The 17,340-nt window shown below is 39.8% G+C and overlaps 1 protein-coding gene across 7 annotated transcripts in view; it reads left to right on the top strand.

Moving 5' to 3' along the window:
* The window catches only part of EPB41L3 (erythrocyte membrane protein band 4.1 like 3), a 134,498-nt gene that overhangs the window by 103,943 nt on the left and 13,215 nt on the right, over positions 1-17,340 (top strand). For 5 of the 7 annotated variants that reach the window (XM_065751993.1, XM_065751998.1, XM_065751997.1 and 2 more), the window contains 6 exons: positions 569-721; positions 2,755-2,852; positions 3,801-3,976; positions 6,512-6,732; positions 15,228-15,281; positions 17,170-17,205. In XM_065751993.1, coding sequence (XP_065608065.1) covers positions 569-721; positions 2,755-2,852; positions 3,801-3,976; positions 6,512-6,732; positions 15,228-15,281; positions 17,170-17,205 — 738 coding nt within the window. The remainder of the gene's footprint in view (positions 1-568; positions 722-2,754; positions 2,853-3,800; positions 3,977-6,511; positions 6,733-15,227; positions 15,282-17,169; positions 17,206-17,340) is intronic. The other 2 variants (XM_065751999.1, XM_065751996.1) reach the window with 1 other exon arrangement.

The raw sequence follows: 17,340 nt of genomic DNA, 5'->3' as shown, positions 1-17,340 counted from the left end.
CTGGTCTAAATGCACAACTTTCTGTCAGCTGGTCATTTCACATACAATGGTAGAGAAGTGAGGAAGTGAAAATACTGAACATAGTCAGAAGGGCATTAAAGAAGCTAGCAAATTTTTCAAAACCAAGATGAGGTAACCGCAGAAGAAAAATGAGTCTGAAAAATGAGTCACAGCGTTTACTCACAGAGAGTGGGAGATGCTAGGATTGGTAAACATGTATGCTTTCCTACTTATTTTCAATCTTGTATTTATCCTGATGACACTTAAGAAGTAATTGAAGTGTATAATATGGTTAAATTGTGGTATTATTTTAATGCCACATACAATATTACTCCCTCCTTTTGTAGTCTTCCTAAGAGATAACTTCTGAAACACTGCAGTTCTCTCATTCTGCCCAACTTACTATTCCTTGTCTGAAAGCAGTCAGTGAGTAGAGTAGCTCTCAGAAATAATGTTGTTGTAGCTGATGCATTAATAATAGGTAGCTCGGGTAGAAACAGTATACGAGTATCTGTATTCGAATTTAAAGAGAGAGTTATTCAACAGCATACATTGACTGTTCTTTCAGGATTCTGAAGGAGTGGAAATCATGTTAGGAGTTTGTGCAAGTGGCCTCTTAATATACCGAGACCGACTCAGAATAAATAGATTTGCCTGGCCAAAGGTTCTGAAAATATCATACAAAAGGAACAACTTCTACATCAAAATCCGACCAGGGGAGGTAAGGATATCCTGACACTCCTCAGTGAGCAAATCTATTTAAACAGCCTGTGTTCTTTTTTTTTTTTTTTGATTTGCTGATTTGTCATGTCTTTAACATTCCTCTTCATTTATATTTTTTAATTTGTGCTGATTTTCTTAGGAAAGACAAGTAAATACTTAATTTAAAATACAGGTAAAATAGTTGGTGTTTTTCTGTTTACATCCATGAACTAATGTAAACAGTAAATATGTGCAAAAAGCTCATTCATATTACAAATACTTTGGGAATTTAAGTAACATTTTTCTTATTCAGGTAGTGCTCATCATCCACCATCATGTTGTGTATTGAATTAGTGTCTATTCATCTTGCCCAATAAGACATAGACAGGTCATACCAAATTTTGTAACTCTATCAGATTGTAAATTTAGTGTCCGAGACGAAATCTGGAGACTGATGAAAGTGGAGGCCAACATCCATCTTTCAGCATTTTGCTGGCTGCTTGCATTCTCCCTTCCAGGCCCATAGAAGCTCACGTTTTGACACGGGATGTGGTGTGAAATCTCGTACCGTGAGTGCCCTCTGGTGGCTCAGTCTGATGCGTAGCAAATACACCGACAGTAATGTGTTGGTTTACCTTGTATTGAGCGGGCACTAACACAGAAGTAAGATGATAAATCCTAGCAAAAGTCCCAGGAAGTGTTCACGATCATCATAAGCAATAGTATCTCAGTTTCAGCTGCTGGTACAGCAAGCAGTTTGCAACAGATTAAAAGAAAAAAAAAAAAAAACCAACACAACAAGCATATCTATCTTAGAGGCTGGAGCTATACAGCAGGGCAGAAGTCGCTTGGTTGAGGACTGGCATTTCTCTCTTAATGCTCTATTGCAGTGGGAGTCCTGAGCCAACTACTGGCTTTATAAGTGACCTGGGAAATCTGCTGGAGTCACCAACATCACTGGGGCGTGAGCAGTTGTAGAGTTGTTATCCAGAATCCACAGTCCCACATCTTCTGTCTCACAACAGAATTTTAGCAACCAACTTCGCATCTTGAGTTAAATTTAAAAAAAAAAAAAAAAGAATAGCCACTGATGTTCCCAATCCTACACTCAAGCTCTCCTTTTGAGCTCTGCTGCTGTTGGTAGCTTTCTGTGACCAGGTCATAGATATGCTCATACACTATGAACAGTGCCGTCCATTTCAGATCACATTTGATGATAATGTGATTCACTATCCCATGTGTTGCTTCTGTCATCTTCATCATTTTTGCTGTTTCCTGACGTGTTTCTCTCGTCAGTTCCCCATAGAGATCCAGGCTTCCTTACAAGTGCCTTTCTACCTACCTTTCACTGATCACAGCAACACTATTTCACCTACTCAGCTATCTGCATGTAGTCATCAACATTGTACAGCAGTTGCATCTGTCACAGCTTTTGCATCTGTAATATAAATCTAGAATTTAGCACAACCTAGAGAGGTCACCTGGTGTCCCCAGCTAACTCTTTCAATTACTTCCTCTTCTTCTCATCTGTCCCAAAATCTAACTTAGCTAAAAACACTGTGATTTACTAACTCTAGCTCTTTCACTGTAATTCTCCTTAATACAAGGCTGCGTGAGACCAAATCAGTCCCAGGAGACTATTGCTCCCCTCCAGGCTGTTGTCAGGTTTCCCACTGTTCTTTAAACTGGTGAAGTTAAAACAGCAGGGTTAAAACATTTTTATAGTTTGTTTGTTCTCACAGAAATTTCCCAAGTCTTAACTGATTGTTTTGTTAATATAGCAGACAAAGCATCAGTGTCTCCATCAAAAATCTTTTGCTCGTTATCTCTCTTTTCCCCATAAAACAATCCCCATGGGCTCCCAGTGGTTACCACTTGCAGTTGCCTTCTGAGACTGTAGTCACTGGAATGTGTATTTATGATTATATACTTCAGCATATACTTTACCATTGCAATTAGATTGTGTAGACGGGAAATTAAGATGTACCTGTGCACACTGTCTGCATATAGTTGCACTGTATCAAATACGTACTTTTTCTTTTTCCTACCTAGTTTGAGCAGTTTGAAAGCACTATTGGGTTTAAGTTGCCAAATCATCGTGCTGCAAAGCGCTTATGGAAAGTGTGTGTTGAGCACCATACATTTTTCAGGTACGTGGATGTCTTTTCCTAAAGGTGTGTCATAAGATCCAACAGAAAAGAGCAATACTGCCAGCAGAGACCAAACCCTTCAAATCAAAATGTCTTTTTGGTCAAGAATTACCTCTGAGCATTCCTAAAAAATACCAAATGTTTAAAATCACCATATGGTTCTTAACTTGCTTTTATCTGTGCATGATAAGGGCAGTCACTACAATTGAAAAGCCAAATGACACCTCTGCACGTACATTTCTCTGTCTAGGAAGAATAATATATATGGAAATTTACTGGGAGATGTGTGTAAGAGTGAAAAGAAAAAAGGAAGAAAAAAGACTTAAGTACATAGGAAAAGGGAGATGGTAACTTGTAGTGTATTCTTTGGTCACCTATAGTACCAAGTTCACAGCTGTAATTTTTGCATTACTGAGGAATTTTGCAACCATGCATACACAGCTATGTTTTTGACATCTAAGAAGACCTGAAAATGGGTGTTCAGTTCCTTAAATTCCTTCTCAAGTTATCTGGAGGAGTGAAGAATTTTTCTCCTTTTCTAAAATTATTGGTTCAAGCTGTCTGTATGTTTTTAACAAACGTCATCTTAGCATCACAAGATCTAAAAAGAAATTGTACATTTTTGGATGTTTTCTGATTTTTAATAGAAAGTCAATTTCTGAAGCATAAATTCCGTGGCAGGAGAACGGACTCTTCAGCAAACCCCATAGCCAGAATACAGAGGGTAGAAAGGCTCTAACCTGAAACATTTTTCATCCCTGCTAATGAATATGGTCCTAAATTCTTAGCTCTTTAGTAAGAGGTGTTACAGTATTATAGGTGAGGCATTATTTGATCCCTTTTTTGGCATAGACCTGTGAGATGCAGGTCCCGGTGCTGTCCTCCCTTCTGCAAAAGTAGTAGGCTGATCTGCAGAGGATTAATCCCCGTGCGCTCGGTGTGTTTTAGGCTCCTTCTACCTGAAGCACCTCCAAAGAAGTTCCTCACGCTGGGCTCCAAGTTTCGCTACAGTGGTAGGACACAGGCTCAAACGAGAAGAGCCAGCGCGCTCATAGACCGGCCTGCACCTTACTTTGAGCGGTCTTCTAGTAAACGTTACACGATGTCTCGCAGCTTGGATGGGGGTAAGGTCCTCTTCATTGGCTTGGTCAGAAGTCAGAGTCATGATGGTCACTGCTTTAAATTAGGTGTAAACCTCTTGTAATTACATATCCCTTGAGCTTCTGCTGAGTGGAGAATGTGAGTACCTGCACGTTCACTAAGTACCAGTGATGGAGGTTGTGTCAAAATAGCCAGCTTTTCTACTCCTAATGGCTTGTGTGGGAAGAGGGACATGACTTACAGTTGTCTGCATTACTGGACTTGGAAATTAGGTCCATGAAATTTTGCAATGGGAGTGTTCACCTGGGCAGTACAGGGTAAAGCAGTAGAGAAATGTCTTAGGTGATGGTCCTACAAAGCTTGCTGACTTTCAACAGGGCATCTTCTCTGTCGTCCTGGAGCCTTTTGTGAGCTGACTGCCTGCAGTGGTTTCTCAGGAGCCACCTCCCACTTGAGAAGCCAGTGAGCTCCAAAGAGAAAAGCAGGAAACCAAGTCTTTGCCTTATGACTTCTCCCTCCTTTCAGGAGGTTAAAAAGAGATCTGACACCAAGACCTGACAGTGTTACGGAAATGCAGTCTGTGGGTTGCCACAAGCAAGCTACAGATAAATAATGTCCTAAACTCACTGCTACTGCAGTTACAAAGTGTTTGCTGTAGTCATTTTGGGACCCCGCTCTTCATGGGCCCCACTCTTTGGCCTCACCCCTGCAAAGCCCATTCCTGCTTGGGAAGAGAACTGAGTACCAGATCTGCCAGACTGGGCCTGGCCACTCAAACAGATCTGGCTTCAACACCTTGTCAGGATTTACATGAGTAACTGGGTTTCGTTTAATTTGGCTTTTTTTTTTTTCATATGCTGGTTTTTCATTTAAGTATGTATTTAAATTCACAGATGAATTATTTTCCTTCATAGAGTAATAACACGAGTCTTAGTCTGATGAGCCCCAGTAGGCTTTTTACATACATCACTTTTGAGCATGTAAGATGGAAAGTAACATATGCAAGTTAATAGTATATCCCCCTCCTCCTCTCTTCCTTAGTGGTTCGTGGAATCAAAGTTTGCTGCTCCTCTAGGTTAAACCAACATATGATGCAGAGCCTGTGCTACTTCATCAGCTGTTATTGTTCAGCTATTGAGTAAAAATAGATTGCAATTTATTTTTTGTAGAAAGAAAAATATCAAGACTAAATTTAGAATCACTATGGTTTAAAAAAAAAAAAAAAAACAGAAAAAAACAAAGTTGATTCTCCTGCTGAATATTCCCAGTGAGTTTCAATGAATATAGCTGATGGTGGGGAGGGGGAGAAGCATTGATTTAAAAGTACTAGTGACAAGCCTTCTTTTCTCCCCATAAAGGTGCTGCTTGTCATTAACTATTTTGGAATCCTCTAATTCTGATGTGCTTCTTGCTTGTTACCAAGCAACTGGTGACCTGATTGCTGTGCATGTGTCTCAAAGCAGAAATTACCCTTCAGCACTGTTTTATTTGTAACATCTAAACAAGATGTCTCCCTTGTTTTGCTTTCTCCCACCTTCTGAGCTCTTTCCCAAGACACAAAATATCTGAAAGCTTTTCCTGAGCATTTGTTAGACTCTGCAAGGTTTTCATTATGGTAATTTGCCTAAGTGCAAATGGGGAAAAGATTTTTTTTTAATTAATGCTTATGATTTGTTCACTAATCTTTTTACTGTAACACAAACATGCCAGTAGTGTTCTGCATCATGATTAATTACACTGCGATCCTGGCCTTGTGGTTTGCTACACATGCTAGTAACTTTGCACGTTTGATTAGTCATGGTGAATCAGAAATTAGTTGCAGAGCAAAGAGCAGGATCTGTGTATCTGTTAGTGTTTGTATTACATTCTATCTGTATATTTACTCTTCATTTTGAAATCCTTAATATGCTATTAATTACAATGAATTACAATTAATTACAATGAATCGAGCACTTACATCCTAGAATATTCTGGTTTTATCCATTGAATCGAATGCTATGACTGCCCAGAATTTTTTAGGATAACGAGCTTACTTAACTGACAGAATTTAATACTTGATAATAGAAAGATCAAATTTCTTGCTTCTCAGATACTTCACGTGTGTTACACTGACACTGTCATTTCCTGCAGTGCAGTGCATTATTTACCCTGCATTTGATCTGTACTGCTCTATTCTGACAGATGCTAAAAAAAAAATCTCTTCCATCCCCATGGCTGATGTTTCCTGCCTGATATATATAGCAGTGCATTATTTTTTTCTGATGTTTTACTACAGTAGCAATGGCTTGCTAACATTTAACAACTGTGTAATGCACACATTAGCTGCAGTAATGTGTGTATATGCATCCATAATATATGTTTATGCATATAAAAGCTAAAAGCTTTATTTCAAGTGAACAGTTTATTTAAATGTATGCACATGCTTCTAGTTTCCTGACATGAGACGTAGCTTTGTTTTCAGCAATATCTGAATGTTTTACTAACCCAGCTTTTTAATTTTATGCAGCTTCTCAGCACAAGCTATTTCAGACTTTCCCTCTTTAAATATTTGCTTTTAGCATCAGTGAATGAAAACCATGAAATGTACATGAAGGATTCTGTGTCTGCTGCAGAGGTTGGTACTGGCCAGTACGCCACAACAAAGGGCATCTCTCAGACCAATTTGATAACCACTGTGACTCCGGAGAAAAAGGCAGAAGAAGAGAAAGATGATGAAGAGGGCAAAAAGAAAAGAGCAGAGGAAGTCACCCCCATCTCGGCAGTACGCCATGACACAAAGGTAGAGTTCTCAGGGGTTTTTTGTTAAAGTGATCTGCCTGAAGAGCGCTCGGACCGGCACAGAACTGCTAGGGAGGAAGAAGATTCTGCAGTTGCAGGAACTTAGAATATACACATTGTATGTATCTAAATGTTTTGAATCAATATTTGTTTAGTCCTTTTGCATTTCATATGATTTAAAAGCCAGTTCTTGCCTTGAACTGTATTTTTTGAGAAGCAAACCCATTTAACAGTGGATCCAAAAATAGCCTAGAACTACATATTTTGCTCTTTTGGTCCTCAGTTGTGTTTTGACTTTAGCATGGCTATCACATTTTTTATTTTTCTGTCAGGGCAACAAAGTAATCCTGTGTCCTTGTCCATAGCTCTGGGCTTTAAACTGTTGTATTTTTCTTTTCCCATAGCAGTATATTTGCCTGTATATATTTCAGTGAGATTTTTTCCTATTATCTTCTGGCTATTAGCGTACTATTATAAGCTGATTATCTGGCTTACAAAAGCATTTACTTTATTCTGAAATTTTCACCAAAGAAAACTGTTTTTGTTGATGATTCTCTCTCTACCCAGTTGTTAAATTTGGTTCGTATGTCACCAAGCTCAATCCCAGCACCACTGCATATACATAACGTGCATAGCTGTGTACTGCCTCTACTGAGGTACTAAGAAGGGGAAAATCAGAGAGAAGAAGCTGAATTTCTAAGATTGGTAGTGAAGGGAAATGAGGTAGAATCAGAAAAGAAAGTGAAGTATAGAATGTTCCTTTTCTTATACTTCGAGGAAAAAAAAGCAATATGGAGTACTGAATATAGGATATCATTCAAAAAGTTTGCGAAGGGACACAAAATTACTAAACAACATTTACACTCTGCATTTGTGAGGAAAAAACTTCACAGCTTTATACCCACGGAACTGGTCATGAATGCCAATCTGAGAGCCTAACTTCGAGCCTTATCATATAATGAGGTACGCAGCAAAAGGTACAGGTCCTCAAGTAAAGAGCTGCAATTAAGGTACAAAAATCAGAAATGAACTGAATAACTCAAACTGCAGATGAGAAAAGATTTTCTGCAGTTGTAGAAGTAAAAGTATAATTTCTGTAGAACTAGGGTCTCTTTGAAGCTCCATTAGTTTCTGCATAGAGAAACATGGATGAAAATCAAATGTGCAGAAAATATCCAATTGAAACTAATTCTGTTCCAAGTGTTTGTTAATTTAGGTCAATGGAGAGGTTCAGCTGCATTTCAGAGATCACGTGTTCCTCATAGATGGTAGAAATAGTCAGAGCTATTTTTAGGAAAACATCTTGATGATACTTAAACATGCACAAATGAGTGACTTTTACTCCCCAGGAGGTGAGTTCTGTTTAAGCCACCTGTTAACAGGGTTTCAGTCCTGTAATTATAGAGGGAATCACAATTGACCTGTCAACAGTTTTTCATTCATTCATTATAACGTGAATAGAGTCTCAAGAAACACAGGACAAGTTTGAAATCATATTCCTGTTTTAGGATATATATGTCGATGTGCACTTTTCCCACTAGGATGTGTTTTCTTTGTTTTATCCATACTTTTTATCCATTATTCTAAATATTAATGCTGCAGAGATGTCCATAAGTGAATAGTCTGCATTAGCAAAGAAGAAATTTACTTTGACTTTTTTGCTTTTACAACATGAAAATAAGTTCTGTGTATTTAGCTCATATGAAGTCCTGTGAGTCCATCAGCATTAGATTTTTGTCTCAAATTTACTGCATTAAGCTCGCAAAGAAGGTATTTGTTGAAGTTAGTCTTGGTTTTCATTGCTGATTTCTGGAATGCAAGTTGCCTGAACTGGTAAATTTATTTAAAAATTAAAATAAAATTTAACATGTTTTAATTAGGAAAGAGAGAGAAGCGAAATATTAAGAGGAAGGGAATTCATTCCTCTGTGTAAACATTGGGCTGAAATCCCTCTGCTGCTGTTAAAATGCCTGGTAAAGATCAGGCTAAGTAGCTAGCATTGATGCCACCTGTATCTAAAATTGAGATCCAGCTCATCGGCTCAGATTTTGCACCAACTTGTGCAGATAAAGGCTCTTTTGGCTTTGAAGTCATTCTGCTTTTGGAAGCTTGGAGTGTGGGTGCAGTTGAAGTGCCTTTGGTGTGCTCTGCAAGAAGACAAGTGGTGGAGCAACTCAGGTACTTGGCTTGGTCAGTGAGCCTGTTTGTCACTTCACCTAAGTGTGCCTAGTTGACTTTGGCCAAAATGCTGAAATCCCATCAGCAGCGTGACAGGTTAATGGCACCAGGGTGTTTTGGTGGTGACTGTGTTTGGAGATTAGTTGTGGCTGCCTGCTAGGAAGTGTGTAGTATGTCAGCTAGAAGCGAGTACCCTCCTGAATTACATCCCTCTTTTTGCCCTTGTGTTATCTTAAAGAAAGGTTAAGTGCCCTACAAGTGTTGCAGTAAAGCCCATCGTGCTTCTTGGTAGTCAGTATTCTATGCATCGTAGTACGATTTGTGGCAAAAGCAGTGGGTACTTTAAAAGTCACTTTTTGACTGCAGAAAAGCTTGACTGTGCATGCGGCCAGTATGGTGGGATGCATGAGAAGTGGGAGTTGGGCAGAGGAGCTGCTGCTTGTGTAGATAACAAACTAATAACGTTTCTTCTGGCCTGTAGATTTATCTGCCACCAAAAGCAGAATATGTTTGGATTTGTATTAGGATATAATATTTCTTTCACATGTTGTAACGCACTAATTTGGGCACACAGAATTTAAAATCTTTGGAATTTTAATAATTATTGTAGTGTTGTGCAAGGCGTAGATGGGAATCATGTGGCCCTGACCGTCTCCCCATGACTTGAGAAGGGCAACACCAGAAGCACTGTTGATATTAGGAATATGTTCCCCTGTTTGTTGCTCCATATGTACTTCATGTTTGAAAGCTCTCTATGTGAAGAAAGTTGTGCAGCAGGTAGAAATTGGCAGCACCGTCACCTCCACATATAGCTGTGAAGATTTTGATTTAAATTGTATATTGCAGACATCTAGACAAATGCTGAATCAAGGCGTTCCCTTTCGTAAGCTGTAACCATTACTCACTAATACATGTGGTGTGCAGCATGGAAACGTGCAAAATTTAACTCGGTTAAAAGCTGTAGTGTTGAAATACTGTTTATGATTTTTTATATATATATATCTTATTTATCATCACGGAAGAAAATGAACTAATGACAGTTTTCTTTTTGTCCTTTTGCTTTTGCGCCTTGTTTGCTGCTCTTTCTCTGTCCCCAGCCACCTTTTCTTGGCACTGACTCACACCACTCCTCGCCGTCCCCGCAGCCTGGTCCCCATGCATCTTCAGCCAAGCTTCGCAGGAGATGCAAGGAGAGCACTCGAAAAAAGCCCTTAGGCTGCGAGTCACCCAAAGAGGGTGCTTCAAAGCACGGGGAGGCAGAGCCGGACTCCGACAGAAAAGGGAGAGTTTGCTCCGCGGAGCAAGACGTGGCTTTCAGCTATAAGCAAAAAGCCGGCAAAGGCGGGACGCTGTTCTCCTTCTCCTTGCAACTTCCTGACTCATTCCCTTCCCTCCTGGATGACGACGGCTACCTGTCGCTCCCTAACCTCTCCGAAACCAACCTCCTGCCTGCCAGCGTGCAGCATTACCTTCCCATCCGCTCTCCCTCCCTCGTGCCTTGCTTCCTCTTCATTTTTTTCTTTCTGCTCTCTGCCTCTTTCTCAGTGCCATATGCTCTCACTCTCTCCTTTCCTCTGGCTATGTGCCTCTGCTACCTGGAGCCCAAGGCGGCCTCCTTGAGTGCCTCACTTGCCAATGACCTGAGTGACAGTTCAGAGGAAGAGGTGTGTACCTCGGCATCGAACACTCTTTTTTGTGTTCAGTGCTTCAGTCCTAACCAGTGTTAGATTGCTGCAATAGTGGTCCTACTTTCAGAGCCTCATTTCTGTCTGTGCTGATATGTTAGAAGGGATGGGGTGTTTTTGGTTTGGGGTTGTTTTTTTATTTTTTTATTTTTATTTTGTAATTTTTTTTCTTGTGTTGGGAGTGCAGCTTGGGGCCCAGGGTTAGGCACAACACTGTGTGTAAGTGGCTTGGTTCAAACTGAGGTGGCTGATGCAAAGCGACCTTCACTAAATAAATTGTCACAAGTCAGCATTGAAGCATGGTATCTGACCCACCAAAATCTCTCTCTCTCTTTTTTTTTTTCTGTCTCTTTATCCTAGGGTGTGTTAGAATAGCATTCTGAATAGAGAGGGAAGGAAGTACGATTTCATGCATAACTATGTAGTTTGCTCCAAAAGTAATGCCTTCTATTTATTTCCATGGAAAAGATTGCAGCTAGGAAGACCACAGCAACACTATTTGACAGACCAAATTCTCCGCTACAAAACACTGTTCTTCAGCATAGTCATTACCATTAGCTCTGCATTTTCTTAGATGATGAATAAGAGCCTGCATAGCAGGCTAGGAAATATATGCACCAGCAGAGGCGACCCACTGTCTTTGTCACCACTGCTGAAACACACCACCCACCACCTCACTGTGCTCACGACCACTGTTTGATCTCCATTAACATTCAGCAAGCATCTACGAGTGTCAATGAGTGCCAATTTTCCCCATGGAGGAATTCAGATCCTCTTCTTTGCTTCATCTGCACTTCAGTGTCAGATGCCATTCTGTCAGACTGCCCCCCTGCTGCTGTCTGTCAACATGACATCAAAATGTAACAGAATATTGTTGGAAAAATTCAACCTGTACTGCCATACCAACGACATCTGCCTCTGATGACGTGGGCCCACACATTGAAATAGGAGACATCACTTTTGGAGCAGCCCTCGTATGTATGCATGCATATGTATGTATGTATGTTTATATAAACATCTAGTCAATGAGCATCTTTGCCAACCTCAGGGTGTTTGAAATTGAAGTAGGCTCAGCTTTTTGCAAGAAGCCATCATCTGCAGCACAAGCCTAGAAAGGGTTTTCTGGTCCAGCAAAACCTGGATCTGGATTTTAGACCTCGATCCCCTCTCTGCTTCAGGTGAAATTGTTTTCCCATACTTAAAACCAGTGTATCAGTGAGAGTTCACATTGGAACAGCTGTTGTGCAGCTGCTACCAGAGCATGCCACGTGGACCATGTAACATTTGCAGTGTTAAATTAGCACCAAAGTCACTGCCTCAAGCCACCATGGTTATCATCACAGATGATAAACCAATTGCAGAAGAATCTACAGTGCTTCTGAGAGCACTGGACATGATAATATATCCAGAAGAAGAAAAGAAATCTGTTTAAGTAACAGAGATACTGGTCTCTGTTTTTTCTGGTGCCTAGATACTCTTTGTGGGCAGAATTAAAATAATGTTGGTTTTTTTTTCCTCTTTTTTTCTTGTTTTCCTTTATCCCCAAATGCACAAGTATGGTTTTTATTTGATTTTGAGAACACCAGATCAGATACTTGCTGACCAGCTGGCCATTTGTACAAAGTTGTATTGGCCACTGGTCTATGCCATTGCACTGGTTGCCTCCTGTAAACACCTTGTGCATCTAAATGTTTGTGAAATCTTCCACAGTGGTATTTTTCTGTGACTTGGAGCAGGATTTCATTTCCTTTTTATGGAAAGCCAAAAGCTGCATCAGTTTCTCTTGTAAAAATATTGTCTTTAGGTGCTTTTGGCTCTGTAATGCCTAACAAAGAAGTAATAAGATGCAATTTCTGATAAAAAGCATCCCAAATTTTGCCATCTCATTTCGTGTTTTCACTTTGAAATGGCGTTTATGTCTCAATTTGCATTAGCTCTGCACTTGGATTAATCTAATAGCAAAAGCAGAGTTAATACAGTGCCAGCTCCAGAATGAGGCAGCATTTATCTAATGCATTTGTCTGCTCTTCTTTCAGACATGAGCACTTCTTTATGAGTGAAGTTCAGAAGTGTTGAGCACAAAAACGTACAAAGTAGACATTTTAGTGTAGCTCTTTTATGAAGGTGATTACTCTGGCAGTGCTTTCTGGCAGACAACACAGACTTGTGCCTAATCCAGGGGGCATTTCTTGTTCAAAACATTGCATGACAGTGAGTATGTTTTAAACTTGGGCATGTCTGCATTACATTGGCAAAACAAATCACAGCAATTATGATTGCAAACTAGAGGATGTGCAGCCACAGCATCTCAGGAGGTAGCTGCTCTCTTCCCTTCCAGTCCCTCACATGCCCACAAGCACAAGCAGCAGCTGCCTCTTTTTAGTGCACTACAACCCCTCTGATTTGAGCCCAACCTTTCTTGCTCCTGAGGAGACCTGCCTTGCTGAGCCTCTTAATTCACCTTTCCTTCCTCTGCAATAATTTTCACTTCAAGTGACCCAGTAATGCCAGCTTCTGCTCCATGGCTGTTGATTGGCTTGTCAGCAGACATGTACATCACGATAATCCGAGTTTTATGCCTTATTTAGGATTTTATTGCAGTTATAGGGAAAGAAACAGGACCATCTTTTTCCACAAAGATGTGCTTCCAGTTCACAAAGAATTGCACACAGTGATGCAGAAGGCACTTAGAAGAGCTACAGTCAGTGTCTCATACCTTGTTGAGCTCAATCCTTCCTTAAATAGTGCATCTGGAGGGAGTCTGTGCAGTCAGACAGGATCTGTCCCCTTCGATTTCTTTAGATTCTGTGTTGGTACCTAGCTAACATTGCTATTAACTTCTCACTAGCCCTCCCAACTTCAAGTTCTTAAATATACAGTATGCGCTAGGCTAAAAGTGCCTTGACAAAAATATTTCTTTTTAGATGTCTAGATTCATCAATTAGTCTTTTTTATTATTTTTTATTAAATATGAGTGATGATGCATTGTTGGTTTTTTTTTCATACTGCCATACTTTTACAACTGCCCGTGTTATAAAGAAGTGAACTTCTTTGCTAATTAAGAAACAATTTTCAGAGAAACTTTTCTGTGGCACTTTAGTGAAAGCAGCTTGCCCAGCTAAGTAGACTATTTTGGCAGTACAGTTTTATTTAAAAGCAGAAGTGGTCTGTCTAGTGAGTGGTTATTGCTTGAAAAATTACATCTAGCTTGAATTCATTCACGTACTCAGTAGTTCAGCATATCTGCTTAGTCTTCTGCCTGACACACAATTACAAATTATTTGAAGAATGGAATGATAAAGAAAAAGGCAATGAAAACATTTCAAAAAAAGTGTCTTAATGAGCCTCTGCAGCTGTCATAAAATGGCAGAAGATAAGAAGTTCAAAGTTAAAAGTGATAAAGCATCTGTATCTCTCAGTAGGTTGCCTATTTCTCCCATTTCTTGTTGATGTGACATGAGGATGAGGCGTCTTGTCCCACCTTTAAATTGCCTGCTGGTGTTACTTTAGATCATCTGAAGACTGCAGAAAGTCACTAATCAAAATAAGAGTTTCCACTGATGATAAAGCAACTTGTACATGCCAATCTGAGGCATTAGGGAGTATTTTCTTTGCATAATAGTTTCCTGCAAGCTTACATGACATAAAAACAATCACTTGAGCTGTCTTTTCAGCCTGTAGTAGTGTGCACTTGACTGTCATGTCTTGACATGGGTTCTCCTCTAAAACTTTCTTCATGGTGTCAATGTTCTACCAGAGCAAAGCAGGGACAGATCAGTCTGAGCAATGCTGTGCTTTGTTTCCTTTTTATCACTTGTACCTAGCGAGTGTTCTTGGGGGGAGGGAGTTACTTTTATTTTTCTCCTGCTTTTATTGATATTCTGAAATGGAATGAGAAGTGTTTTGATTTTCTTTTAATGACAGTTTTGTTTCTTTTTACTGTCGGTAACGATATCAGCTGCTCTTTACTGGAACCAGGTGGGATCTGAGCCCTACCATTACTCCATAGACAGGCGGGGGGTATGGTTATTTCTACTCCTTGGTAATGCAGACAGCCTCATAGTGTATAAATGTGGAGACAAGACTACTTCTGTACAAATGAGGGGCTGAAAGTCAGGTGACTGTTCAAGTAGCTTTTTTTCCTTGTTAATAATCTTTTCCCCCTCCAGATAAAAGGTCAAACACCGCATTAATCTCTATTGGCTAGAACAACAACAACAAAAAAGATAAATAATATTAAAAAAAATCATTTTGGGAGGAAAAGTTTGTTTAGAAAATATTATTTTTTTTTTTAGATTTTTAAAAGCCACCTGGCTTTCTTAAGAAAAAAAAAATCTACTATCCAAATACGACTTTTCCAGTAACGTTTTGTTTGGCTTATAAATTTGTTACAGTAAAGCCATATACTGTGTACAGTACGCCTTGAGTCTTCCTCTGAGTCTGTTCTGTTTACTAATATAGCACTTTTATTTTGCTTCTTTGACTTGTGCGTGGTTTGAAAAGCAATGCTAATGCAGTTCACAGGGATGTTGAATTTAATGGCTGCCTGTGTGGCCTGCGTGTACTGATGAGATGGGTTTATTCTTTATTCCTGCCTTCCTCTTGGAACCCGGTTACTTGTCTAACAAAATAGACTGACAGTGAGCAGACGGATACTGCAGCTGATGGTGAGACCACTGCCACCGAGGTTTGTACAGCCACTGGCCCCCACTTGCCCAAGGGGAGAGCCTTTGGTTTCATCTCCCTCTGACCCCAGGCATGAGTGCTGAAATGCATGTCTCCTCCTGCAGTGTAGGGCCCCCACTCTGTGCATGTGCGAGAGCTTTCCTTGGCCAGCAGAGTTCATGGGGTACCCTTCACGTTCATCTTATTTCTGTATTTTATCTGGAGGCTACTGAGCTCACGCTGCCTTGTGCGGATAGCGGGATAGTAGCAGCATCACCCATGCAAAAAGTGCCTACCTAGTTGGTCATGTCCTGGTGTTTGGTGCTTGCTTCTTAGCATTTATAATCTCCAGCCTGTTGGAGAGAGGGAGTGGGAGAAGCAGATATAGCGAAGTTTTCAAGTTTTCTGAGAAAAGGTCTTTCCAAGTTATAAATACCTTCAGTGCAATTAATTTCACGTCATCTTCAGCTTGCAAACAGTAATCCACATACTGTCTTCAGATGTGGAACATTAAAAAGTGGGTTTTTCTTGACACTGATAAGCTTCATGTCCACAACACAGTATGTAGACTATGCAGGCAAATTCAGCTCTGTGTGACTCCAGTGAAGTGGATATAATGCTTTCATAATTAATATGGTTGCAGCTGCAAACATGAGCTGAATTTGGTCTGACATCTGGTAGAAGACAGAGCCTTACTGCAAACACCACTGTAGCTTTTCAGTAAGATCTCATTAATACTTCAGACCATTACCATTATCATCAAGGAAGAGTTCTGTGTATGACGCGTCGGGGCAATTTGGCCATGGCTGTAAATAGAATAGATTTGAACTGAGTTATAAAGTAGTCAACAGATAAAGATTTTCCAGTGGGTCATTTCACTAATTAGGACTGTATGAAAAATTAACAGTAGAATAGAGGCACAAGCATTAACAATCCAAATGGAGCAACAACCATGCCTGTTGAAGCTGGGCAGGAGCACAGAATGCTTTGAAGTGTCACTTGCACTCCATAGCTTCAGGCTTTGAGTCATACAGAAAGCATAACATAATCCTAAAACCATGTTTTTAAAATATTCAGATTATTTAGCAAAAATTCACTGTAATTTTGCTATGTGCCATCTTTATTTTAGAGGTGAAGATTTTGTGAGCCTCTATTTTTCTTACAGACACCCAGTTTTCAGAAAATACTTGCGATCTGAAAATTAAACCCTCAGAAAATGGGCTGCCTTGGTGATCCATTTTGCATTGCTTTTGAAAAGTGGAGATGAAGTGAATATTGTGTGTTTGTAATCTATAATATCCACTGCAGATAGGTGCTGAAAGAATATATGCAGACTGAAAATGAAGTTAATTTATATGAATATGGAGTGGGACTGAGGTTAAGGAAATAACACTTTTTTGCAAATAAAATATGGTTAATTCCTTAGAAAGAGTTCCACATGTTCACCTGCGGTCCATTTATACAAAACATGTCCTGTGCCCTGAGAGATGTCATCACATATTTAAGCTTTGGGATTACAGATTCCTGAAGAATTTGTTATTGCCATTTGGTTGTAAACCAGCAGTGATCTCAATGAGAAAGTCCACCTTCTGTTCCATAAGTAGCTAGAGTATATACGAGAGTAGAGTGCACCAACGATAATGAAGAGTTAAATAATGGAAGTTAAACAATGGTAATGAGAATTTTAAAGGGAAATATTGAATACTCTTTGTTCAAAATTAACAACTTTGGAAAGAGGAGGCCTGCTCTGAATTTGGAAAATTTCAGTCAGCTTGTGTGTCTGTGCATTCTCCTTAAGCCATTAATGTAGAGAAAATGTGCTCTGAACCTAGTTCACTGACCAACTTATGTAAAGCTTTCTGTACTATTGATGGGTAAGGTATTTTTTCAAATCTTTCTCATGCTGGCAGTCGGATCAAGAGGAGGACGGAGATCTAAAGGCACAGGTACAGAAGCAGAAGGTCCAGATGTTACTAAAGTACTGATGTTGGAGGTGTTCATATCTCCCAGCATGTTACTGTTGGTTCTCTGTGAAAAAATGTGTAGAAACAGCATTTTGTATCCTTTCAATACTGTGTCCC

Source organism: Cyrtonyx montezumae, unplaced genomic scaffold (genome assembly GCF_038088225.1).
Source record: "Cyrtonyx montezumae isolate F1298 unplaced genomic scaffold, pur_monq_1.0 scaffold_8, whole genome shotgun sequence".
NCBI lineage: Eukaryota > Metazoa > Chordata > Aves > Galliformes > Odontophoridae > Cyrtonyx > Cyrtonyx montezumae.
This window is presented reverse-complemented; position numbering and strand designations above follow the sequence as displayed.